We start from the raw sequence: 11,825 nt of genomic DNA on the forward strand, positions 1-11,825 counted from the left end.
TTTCAGAATCAATTGGTGGGTGGATTTGGATACCAAACCATTGCATAATAATGCAGTGGTAATGATGGCGAAGAGGTTAGGACTAAAGGTTTTTTGGTTGGCACGCCTCTACAAGTATTATATCTGGGGAGAGATTGATGCTGTACTCAAACTTTCTACTATTTTGTTTCTCACAGTAAAATGACTGTTGGTAAAGTGCCAAGCTCAGTACCTAGCTATCAAGAGGTGCAATCGAGACAAGTGAAAATGGTCGGCAGGTCACTTCCAATCACAAATTATTTGTCTTTGGAAAGCATACTTTTAAGTACCTATCACTTTATTCAATCGGCCTGCTGATTGATTAGCTTCTTTCTATCATCATGTCAATCATCTAAAATCTGGGATATAAAACTTTTAATAAGAAAGGACCTTAGGTCTCCGCTTCCTACTAAGGTGTGAATAGCTTGCTAGATTTGAAAGGGAAATATACAATTGAACACTTTCAAATATTTAGAACTCAAGAAGATGAAAAATACTAAGCTCAAGTCATAAGAAGGATTTGTTTTTAAAATATAGATGATTTGAAAAAATATTAATATTCATGAACAAAATGTTCTGGTGGAGTAAAAATTAATTGATCCAGCCGATTTCAACTTTGAAACAGGAATGAACCTGAGTAAACTTCACTTTTCAGCTTTATCCAAGTTTATTCAAGCAAACGTCTATTTCGACTCTTGAATAAGATCCCCATAAAGGAACACTTGTGGGATTTCAGAAAACCTAAGACACGTTTTTGGTACTTAGTCAATATTAATGGGATGAAACAATACTGTTTAGCAGATTAATGAGGAATAAGCATATCTATTCAAATAATTAAACTGTTTAAAATTATACGAAACCAAACATGGTGTTCACAGTTAGTTTGGATTAGTTTTTTTTTTTTTTTAATGGTTAGTGTAGTTCTCAGCCAAGATCAATGAGAAGCCAGATTGATCTAGCAATCCAATCCAATGATGAAACTATATATTCTGAACTTTCAGCTGTTATTTCTTGATTTCCTCTATCAGTTTGATGCTATACATGCAACCCAATACAAATGGAAATCCTCTCAAGCCCCAGTCCCTCAGACATAAATAAATCTATCAAAGAATACAAAGTGTTCTAGGTATGTATCTAATTAGGAATCCAACAAGACGAACTCCCAACTGAGGTCAGCTAACAGTAACAGAGGCTCACTCCCACTCCCTCTCTTCAAACATTCCGCCTCCAGTCAGAAATGTTGAGCTTCCAGTGGCCGTCCGGGAACCCCCTCTCCGCCGCCTTCTTCCGGTCCCAGTCCAGCTCGATCCTTCTCTTCGGTGACAGGCCACAGAACGCCTGCAGCCCCTCGTCCATCTCGTCGTGCAGCCTCCACCACCGGCTGTGCGCCGCGTCGCTGGCGTAGACTCGCTGGTCGTCGATGATCCAATTGCAGTCGTAGTCCCGATAGCACAGCCATGGCTTCAGCCCGAGGTAATGTATCGAGTACAGCTTCGGCGGCTCGGCGGCGAAGAGGTGGTTCTTCATGCTGGCCTCCAGCGTGGTGTTGGACCAGAAGTTCTTCAGGAAGTTCACCCTCCTCGGCAGCCGGTGCCACCAGACGAACACCTCGTTGAGGAACCCCTGGTCACCGCCGTTGTACGAGACGACGTCCTTCCGGCGTCCCATGAGCGCTCTGAAGGTGCAGTTGGACGGCTCGATGACCATGATGCCGGAATTGAACATGACGCCGTCGTTGCCGGTGGCCGAAATCTGGGGGAAGTGGAACAGGAGGTCGAGGTTGCGGAGGACGATGATGTCGGCGTCGATGAAGACGACCTTGTGGTAGTCGGTGAGCTGCCACAGCCTGAGCTTGCTGTAGTTGTACTCGTTGTACGAATGCTTCTGGGCGTGGGGGTTGCGGATGCGCTCGATCTCCCGGAGTGTCCACCCGGCGGCGACCAGCGCCTGGAGCTTGGGCTGGGGGATGGACTTGTCGTGGAGGAGGACGAGGTCGCGGGTGGAGCCCGTCTTCAGGATGCTCTGCGCGAGCGCGATCGCGCCGCAGAGGTAGTTGTCGGAGGAGTGGAGGACCGTCGCGTACGCCCCCCGCCGGCGGGGGTTCACCGGCACCGCAAACTTGGACACGTCATACTCTTCGTTCCTTCCTGCACAAATTTTGCAACGCCATGAGGTTAAAAATTTCTACCGCTATGCTGTTTTGATCAGCAAAATAAAATGTAATAAATGTAACAGTTGATTACTAATGGATATCCATAACAGTACTAGTTGTTGAAAAATAAGAGGTCTTGTACAAGGTAGTTCTGATTTATTAAAGGGGGTAGGTTAAGATAATGAATACTTTAATGGAGGAGAGGAGAAATCTTTTGACTTGAACGAAATGGCCAAATTTTCTACACCTAACCAACGTGCGATGTCTTGTGCTTTTAATCTTGTCTTACCAACTCCATAACAAAAGAGAATGGGTGCCTACTTCTTGAAAATTCAATCTTTCATGGACCAGCTTTCACACATAATAAAATGAGTGACGTTATTGCACATACTGTATCAGTTTTTTAAAATATCCAACGAAGACTTGGTGCCATGCAGTGCATCTAGTACTAGTTGTTCAACTACAATCAGAATTCTCTAAGATGCATATTCATGAACCGTTCCATTTGGTGACCGACCATCTTTTGATGGTAGTCATCGGAAGCTACATAGCAACACTTTTACTTGAATAGAGGAGACATCTTTTGATTTCAAAGAGTAGCCAAATTTTCTGCACCTAACCAGCTTGTGATGTCTTTGCTTTTAAGCTCATCTTACCAACTCCATAACACGAGAGAGTGGGCGCATACATCTCGGAAATTCAGTCTTTCATGGGGTTTTAAATCTAATAAAAGAGCAGCTCAGCATCTACTCTTGTTGTGTATGGTAACATTTTACCAACTGATTCTATGGAGGGGGAAGAAAAACTCATTTGCTGAGTTAAAAAAAATAATCTTTTAAAATTATTCAGCACAAAAGATTTAATTGGATAGTGATATCATAGCTGTAAGTGCTGTCGGCTATATAGAGTCACGGTACATGTGCTTAGCCAAAGAATTTTAAAGCCACAGAAGCATGTGGCAGCCCGACTCTGTTCAACTAACCTTTGGACGACAGCGGTGGCTTCCAATAAATTATAAAGAAAAGTGTGATCCATGTTTTCTTTTTTTTAATGTTTTGAAAGAAGTGTGGTGTTGAATCAGTTATTGTTAAAACGAAACAGTGCAAAAGTTAAGGAACCGTAGGCGTCCATGCTCAAAATTGAGATTTAGAATATATATATATATATATAAGATCATCTATAGAAATTTTTTCATGAAATGCAAATTAAATTTTTAATGCCTTCATTAGGGACATTATGGCCTTCAATTTTTGGACAATGCCAGAGAAGTCGACATGATGGCCATTAAACATTCTAATACGTTCTCAGCTAACATATGGCCTTTATACAGCTTCCATCACCGAGTTTCTAGAGACTCAGTGTTCTCCAAAAGGTTGTGTCAGCCCTAAAAGGAGAATCCTTCTGGTGAGAAAGTGGAATTGTACTGAAAAGTGGTTCTATATAGATGGATTTATTGGTTCGGTCCCCAGTAGGCCAGTGTTTCACCTTTATGTCAAGAATCATACAAGTGAGAGACACAGAATTGAGACGCCCACCAATTTCAGCACCCAAGTATTCACTCGTTTCATTATCAGTTTTGTTTTGTATTTAGTCTCGACCCAGTTCTTAAGGCAGTGCATGAAGTACTGATATATAGGTTTCTACCCAAGTATTAATGTAGCTCCCAAGAGTGAAACTAAGATGAACTTTTTTTTCTCTCATAAGTATGTGATCACTAACCTAGCCTTCAGTGATGCATTCCACATCTCTAGTCTCCATCACAATCCCTACCTATTGGACCATCTTCACATGCATGTGTCTCATATGCCCATTTTGCCACGACAAATGATGCTAGCTAGGATGTCTCCACTTAATAATGCTGCTAAGATTTTTATTCTCCATACAAAAGAAACTATGTTGCCAAACCATAATTGATGCCATCAAAAAATTCCTCTTGATGCATGACCTTTTACCAAATATTGGAATTCTAATAACCCACTTACCATTCGTCAAAAGAGCAGTCTTTGCTGATGGACGACCTCCTACTGAGCGCTATAAATTAATATTACTGGTGTATAGTGTATTAATTAAACAAAAATTTCTCCTCCCTTGTACCATTTTTTTTTTTTAATTTGGCTGCTTGTACCCATTGAGAGCTATATGAAATGCCGAATTTATCAAAAAAAAAAAAAAAATCTCCTGCCCCCTTACCATTGAACATGGAGTCCACATTGTGTTGAGCTCCACGCACTGCAAGTTGCAGTGCTTTAACAAATGGACGTCTAATTAATATTAACTTCCCCTTTCATTTGAACTGATGGGCAGGGAGATTCCTAGAGACAACGTGTACCCCCGGGCACATGGTATTCACCAACTCTAGCAACTGGCCACAAGCCATCAACCGGCCGATGGACCCAAAACTACAGGAAGAAAAGGAAACTAAAATAGTGAAGGAAAAAGAGAGGTTACCTTCTTCCCACAATGGCAAGGCCAACTTGCATGAGCCTACCGGCATCGCCACCTTCTCCTCCATTCTCGCCGCCTGAGCTTCATACATCCACCACCCTCCCTCCCTCCCCACCAAATCGTCGCACCGGAACAGCTCCATCATCGGCCGGCATGCGCCATGAAACACCACCTTCACCACCCCTTGCCCATTCCTCCTCCCCCTCCTCGCCGCCAAGTTCGCGACGATCAACTGTATCTGTAGCCTGAGGACATCCCGCGCCCAACCATCCTCCGGTCGCCGGCACGGCAACTTCGCCACCACGATGTCCATCTCGTCGTATACCGAGAAGTCCGGCATCGGGATCTCGGGACATGTTGGCCCCTCATTCTCCTCCTCCTCGTCGATCCATTCCGGGAACAAGTCCTTCCATTCAAACAATTCAGACACTTGCTCGAAGTCTACCTTTATGCTTCTCCCCAGGGCACCCCAATTTTTCACCTCGTCATCTTCCATGTTCACCAAACCGATGGTCTGGTTCCCATGCAATCCTTGGAGAAAACTTGGAGGCTTCTCCAATGCTGCTCGCTTCTCCCCGGCTGTCTTCTTACTGACTTCCCTTTCCACCTGCAAATTTTGAAACTCAAGTTTTAGTTGGTAGCTTTTTCAGTGGATGGATATTAATTATACTTTCTTGACACTTTGGCTAGCAAAACTAATAGTTAAGAATTTCTATATTTCTTATCTTTAACTTCAAATCAGCAGATAATGCTCAGCTCCATCGGTAAAGCAATAACATTAATTTGCAATCTTTTTCTGAAGATTGCATGCTCATGAATCCAATCATGCAACGCACTTTAAATTCTAAAAGGTTTATAATTCTAAAGGATGGTTTCACTTTGGTACGAGCAATAGCTCTCTTAACTTTTGCAAAGTGAAACAACTACAGGACCAGTACTCACCTTACCTTCTTCATGTGGCAACCGCGTAAGGAGCACCGGACGATAGAGGCGGCATTCTCGTCATTGCGAAGAATCGATGGTTGAAAGAGGAGAGCGATGTAGGCAACAAGGAAGAAGGCAAGGAAGGCAAGGTTGATCTTGATGACTATAGCTTTCGACATGGCGGCCTTCATCATGTCCCCTCCCAAGGCCATCCTCTGAAGTGGGCTTCGGCCCTGGCCACTCTATATAGCATGCCAAGTCCCAAGCCTTCTGTCTTTTTTAAATCTCTTCCTTCTTATCATGTGCGTTTGTTTATGTGTGAACCATAAGTCTTGGCTTCGTGGTGGTTGGGGTGTAGAAAGAAAGAAAAGAATTAGAAGGGGGAAGCCACTAAGAGTGGTCCTTGTGTCGTTTACTTCTGTTTTAGGTTTACCCTTGGGTCAGGTAGACAAGGATGGGGTCGGGGCAAGTAAGCCTTCTTTCTCTTGCTGTTGCGGTTGGTACATCTTCCAGTACTTTGGAGGTTTCTTCATGGGATTTACTCTTCCAATGTTGGGATTTGCTACCTTCAACCCTTTGTTTGGGAACAATATTGCATCATTATATTTTCGATCAAAACAAGAAGAAGAAAGAAAGAAACGTCATTATACCCAGCAAATTAATCTTCCTCCACCTTTGCACTGTATGTACGTTACACATGAGTGAAAAAATACTAAAAGAGAAGCGGGGTTATCAAAACCGCGTTCTCTTTGTCTATATAGAATTGCTTGCATTCAGGGGTGTTCATTAATTTATCTATTTTTAATATCTTTCTTTCCCCAGGAAATCAAATCATCGACCTTTTCTTTGTAACATGGCGGAAAGTCATCATGAAGTTTCGTTAAGATGAGATCAAGTATAGACCGAGGCCCAGAGGGGCGAGAATAGAAAAGAATTAAAGAAAAGAAGAAGGAAACGTGGAGAAAAAGTAGTAGATTGGCTAACAAATTTTCAAGCCATGAAGACTTTCGTAACATAGCTAGGAACAGAGTGCTAGCAGTGTGAGACCACATCTTTTTTTCTTAACTGGCCTAGATTGAGTTGGGACGGCCTTTAGGCTAACAGCATGCATGGCATGAGGGATGGGGGAGGAAGACTCTTGATGGGAGTCATCTTTCTTCTCTAATTTCGGCGAGAAAAAGGAGTCCAAGAGTACGATGAACTCTGATGAAGCCCTAAGACTCGGTTACCTCGGATAATTTCTTTATATTAATTTGGTTTTATAGGAGGACAATCAATGTCGAGCAGAATACTGCACACTTTGGTTCATAAATTGCGGTGTGGACAAATGACTGGTCTGTCCGAGTTGTCAATGTAGAAACAAGAATCCTTGTATACCCACCTACATGTTTATAGATATTTTGTACATATATATGTGTGTGTGTGATATGCTAATGATTAAGATAAGTAAAGTGCAAGAATTCTTTTATGATGGTTTTTGTATTAAACCATATTTTGTTCATGCATTCTTTGTGATTGATATTATGACGGATGCATATATGAGTATAACTTATATTTGCATAATTGGACTAATGGATATGGTGCTCTGGACTAACTATGTTATATTGATTGCCTCATCATAGACGGAATATGTGATACTTATGATTGTTTCGTCATAGGCTTGAAATGTAATAGTTATCAATTGTCCCATCATGGACAAAAAATGTGACCATGGTTACTCTAAAGTCGAAAATAAAAAGAATTGATGTGTGGATATGAATTTGATTGGATAAATAAGGACTCTAGGCTGATCTCGTTATCATCGATTACCCCATCATAGGCTGAAAATGTGGCACTATCGATTGCCCTGCCTCAGGCGAAAAATATGACACTTATTGATTGCCCCATCACGGGCAAAAAATGTGACCGAAATTTGGTCTAAAGTCGAAAAGATAATTAATCCTGGATCCGAATCGAGTTAAAAAGGAATGGAATGAAAAGCTGCATAAAATCTTATTGAAAATTTATGAGATACCATATGATTTATCACTCTTGAGTGCTTGGATTTCTATTGATATTTGATGTAATATGTATACTATTTATTCGAGCATTATTAATAGTCGGTTTATGATTTCATGATATGTCTATTGATTTTTTGCTATTTTTCAACTTATATTATTGTATTGATGTAGATATACGGAGATCGTACTGGGGTGTAAAGCTCACACCACCTCTTTCTTTTTTTTAACAGTTGCAGGATACTTGCTACTTGGTTGTGGTTAGAATCATGGGTGAAAGGATGAATAGATAGACTATCACTGAAACTAGCTGGATGATTAAATTTTGTAATTATACCAGTTTTGTTTTTGTTATGAATTGAGATCATTATTGTTCAATGATATTGAGGCTGTAGTAGATTTTCAAGCCTTGCATATTTTTTAGGGCTTTGTCCTAGTAAGTATGCGGCTATATCACATAGCCGGCCCAAGTGTTGGGTTTGGGGCGTGACATAAATGACATTAGAGCTTAAAGTTTAAGATTACTAGGGACCGTGGTATAAGTGGCATCAAAATTTTGCTACGGGTTGCACCAAAAGTGATCTATAAAATTTAGCTTTCAATGGACAATTTGTGTTTGGTTTATAAATTGTGGGGTTTGACCAATTTTAAAGTCTTATTAATTTAGAAATTATTTTGTAAACTCAGATAATTTTAATAGGTTTTTATCATAGTTGCGTAGCGAAAGTGTAGCGGGTTAAGTTATTTCGAATTTGGCCAAAATATTAACAAATTGGGGAATGTTTTAGAGGGCTTGATATGGTTTTTTCCAGTTAAAAAAATGCCTAAGAGCTCGAGGATAAGATAAGAATTGCGTATCTTCAACTCTTTGAAGCCTTAGGTACGCTAATTTTGTGGACGAAAATATTTTAGGAGGGAGAACATGAGACCCCATTTTTTTTATTTGGGCCTAGACCGGTCTGGATTGAGTTAGGCCGGCCTTTAGGCTAACCGCATGCATAGCACGTGCGATGGAGGGAGGAAGACTCTTGATGGGAGTCATCTTTCCTCCTCGATTCTGGCGAGGAAGAGGAGTCCAAGGGCACACCGGACTCCGACGAAATCCTAGGACTCGATCTATAAAAAGGCCTCTCCTCTTTCCTCTAAGCATTGCACTAGATGTCTGATCAACCTCAGCGAAATCTGTTGAGTCTTCGCTTGGATTCCGTCGTGCATTCTTGGTGAGACACCGTCGATCCGATGCCGAAGATGAGGTATGGCCCCTAAACCCTCTTCCCTCTCCTCCATGGTTCTAAGGCCCCCATTGTCGGTCAATTTCGAGCCGGGTAATGGCCGGATTTTTTTGAACACAGTCTCTCCTTTTTTTTTCTCTCTTCTTTTTCTTCCCGTTCAGTCGATCATCGTCATTGTCGCCGTGGGGGTTGTTGGCCATTGGTGGATCGCCATTCACCAACGTCATTGCTGCCTTAGGTAGCCTTCCTCTGCTTCAAGAAGGGGGGATAGAGAACTTCACAGTTCTCTCTTCTTCTCTTGTTCTCTTTATTCTCTCTCTAGTTTCTTTCTTTCCTTATTTCTCTCTCTTCATTCTTCCTCTTTTCTCTCTCTATCTTGGTGTTTTCTCTCTAGTTGATTTAGGAAAGGATTGGGTGGAAGGGACTAGTGGGTAGTCGTAGATTACCACGCGATGGTGAACCCTTTAGCAAACCAACAGAAGGTTCTGAGTTGTCGATTACCTTGGATGATTTCTTTATATTAGTTTAATCATGTAGGAGGACAATTGACATCGAGCAGAATTCTGCACACCCTGATTCATAGACTGCAGTGTGGATAAGTGACTGGTCTGTTCGAGTTGTCAATGTAGAAGTAAGAATTCTTATATACCCACATGTTTGTTTATAGATATTTTGTATGTGTGTATATGTGTATATATATATGATAGTGATTAAGATAAGTAAGATGCAAAAAAAAATTTATGATGGTTTATGTATTAAACCATATTTTGATTATGTATGCTTGTGATTGATAGTATGATAGATGCATATATGAGTGTAACTACATTTGCATAATCGGACTAAAGGATATGGTGTTATGGACTAACTATGTTGTATTGATTTTTCCATCACGGGCGAAAAATGTGGCACTTATCGATTGCTCCATCACAAGCTGAAAATATGACACTTATCAATTGTCCCGTCATGGACAGAAAACATAATCGTGGTTAGTCTAAAGCTAGAAATAAAAATAATTGATGTGTGGATGGAAACTTGATTGAATGAACGAGGGCTTGGGCTAATCTCGTCATCATTGATTACCCCATCATAGGCGAAAAATATGGTACTATTGATTGCTCTGTCATGGGAAAAAAATGTGACACCTATTGATTGCCCCATCACGAGTGGAAAATGTGATCGGAATTTAGTCCAAGTCGAAAAGATAATTAATCTTAGATTCAGATCGAGTTAAAAAGAAATAAAATGAAAAGCTGTATAAAAATACTATTGAAGATTTATGAGATACCGTATGATTTATCACTCTTGAGTGGTTAGATTTCTATTATGTATACTATTTATTCGAGCATTATTGATAGATAGTTTGTGATTTCATGATATGTGTAACGATTTTTTGCTATTTTCAAACTTATATTATTTTGTTGGTGTGGATGTGTGTGGAATCTTACTAGGTTGTATACCTTACATCATCTCTTTTTTTTTTCTTTCAGAGTTACAGGATGCTTGGTACTTAGCTGTGGTTAGAGTCACGGGTGAAAGGATGAATAGATAAACTATCACTAAAACCAGTTGGATGATTAAATTTTGCACTTATACCAATTTTGTTATTTGTTATGAATTGAGAATTATTGTTTAATGATATTGAGGTTGTAATAAATTTTCAGGCATTGCATATTCTCTATGATTTTGCTCTAGAGAGTATGCGGGCGTGTCACGTAGCCGACTCGAATGTAGGTTCGGAGCTTGACAAGCATCATTATTAAAAAACCTTTTGGAAATACTATTATATTGAGAATAAACTTATAAGGGCCTTTTTCACTTTAATTAAGAGCCATTTCACAATGTCATCTTAATTTTAAAAAGTTAGAAACATTGGAAGGAGCCAAAATTTATATTCTACACATGCAACCAGTATGACCCCACATCAAAAAGATTAAAAAATTGTTAGTTAAGTTGAGACAGCTTCAATGCCTTCACAGATTATCATTTTAACAGCAAAATTATGCAATAGAATCATGTTAATACATCCTAACATAGGATTGAACTTGAGCTTCACTCAGATTGCATTAAGCATATTTAGTCTTTTAATTTGGGAATAATGAGAGGAGTGAACTCAAACTTTGCAGAAAGGTATCAAGTGATGAGGATCTTTAATTCATTTTTTTTTTCCGTGGGTCTTTTCTCATACCAGGGTTGATGTCTAGAGACCTAACTGGTTTATCAAAAGCAGCCTTATAGCCATGTCTAGCGAGCCAACTGGAGACAACAATTGAAACTACATAAGCTTGACTCCACGTAATATCGCCTATTAGAGCTAGAACGCATGATTAAACATTCTGATTCTGATTTTATGAAGAACACTATTTCTCGCTGAGAAAAGTAGCAACCTATCAGTCCTCAAGATGCATAGAGGTTTATTTCCAGTTTTTTCCTTCGTCCCTGTAATCGGCTGACAGCCAGCGATTTCTTCTCCACAAACAAGGCTACCATTATTAAGCGAATGAAGATGCGAGGCAATCCAACGCATTGTTTGATGGAATGTAACATGACCATGTGCACTCTGTCTTCGCAAGAATCAAACAAACATCATCTCATAAATCTTGCTTAAACGATTCTTTTTCTATTTGTGAGATCCAAGATCCGACTACAAGATGGAAGGGCATTCCAGAAAAATATTCTATGGAGAAAGTCCCTTTCTTTTTGAAGGAGAATGGAGGAAGCAGGAAGCTTCCCCCTATTTATGAATGAAATATTCCATGGAGAAGGTCGCCCTTCATGCGTAGGCTTCCACCGACTTTAGTTGGGTGCATAGACCAAATCTAGAGCACATATACATGCAGACATGCATTCGTACGTACGTATGTATATACATACCGAGAAGGGCATGGTGACCAAATGACCATGGTGACGTTCTCCATGGTTATATGTTACATCGATGGTTGCTATTGCTGGAAATTGGACCCGGGGGCTGCCGCGAACCGAGAGGGAAGGAGCTCTGCTGTCGGGACGGTGGGTGGCGGCGCGTCGACTGGTGGCGTCCTCCTGGAGAATCCTGCAAGA

General features: G+C 40.5%; 1 protein-coding gene across 1 annotated transcript; it reads right to left on the minus strand.

The window, feature by feature from the left end:
* Nucleotides 1–1,003: 1,003 nt before the first annotated feature.
* On the minus strand, nucleotides 1,004–5,904 carry LOC103718294 (UDP-glucuronate:xylan alpha-glucuronosyltransferase 2-like). Its single transcript, XM_008807041.4, has 3 exons — nucleotides 5,563–5,904; nucleotides 4,619–5,222; nucleotides 1,004–2,165 (listed from the first exon to the last, which is right to left on the minus strand). Exons 1-3 carry the CDS (start codon nucleotides 5,749–5,751, stop codon nucleotides 1,231–1,233), a joined length of 1,728 nt encoding a protein of 575 aa, XP_008805263.2. The 5' UTR covers nucleotides 5,752–5,904; the 3' UTR covers nucleotides 1,004–1,230.
* Nucleotides 5,905–11,825: the final 5,921 nt, after the last annotated feature.

Source organism: Phoenix dactylifera, chromosome 8 (genome assembly GCF_009389715.1).
Source record: "Phoenix dactylifera cultivar Barhee BC4 chromosome 8, palm_55x_up_171113_PBpolish2nd_filt_p, whole genome shotgun sequence".
NCBI lineage: Eukaryota > Viridiplantae > Streptophyta > Magnoliopsida > Arecales > Arecaceae > Phoenix > Phoenix dactylifera.

What these genes read in the sequence shown, in the direction of transcription:
- LOC103718294 (XM_008807041.4), bottom strand. Translation starts at nt 5,751, where the DNA reads ATGGCCTTGGGAGGGGACATGATGAAGGCCGCCATGTCGAAAGCTATA. An exon ending in GCGGTTGCCACATGAAGAAG is followed by an intron (nt 5,223 to 5,562) that starts GTAAGGTGAGTA and finishes CAAAATTTGCAG; the next exon opens with GTGGAAAGGGAAGTCAGTAA. An exon ending in CTTGCCATTGTGGGAAGAAG is followed by an intron (nt 2,166 to 4,618) that starts GTAACCTCTCTT and finishes AAATTTGTGCAG; the next exon opens with GAAGGAACGAAGAGTATGAC.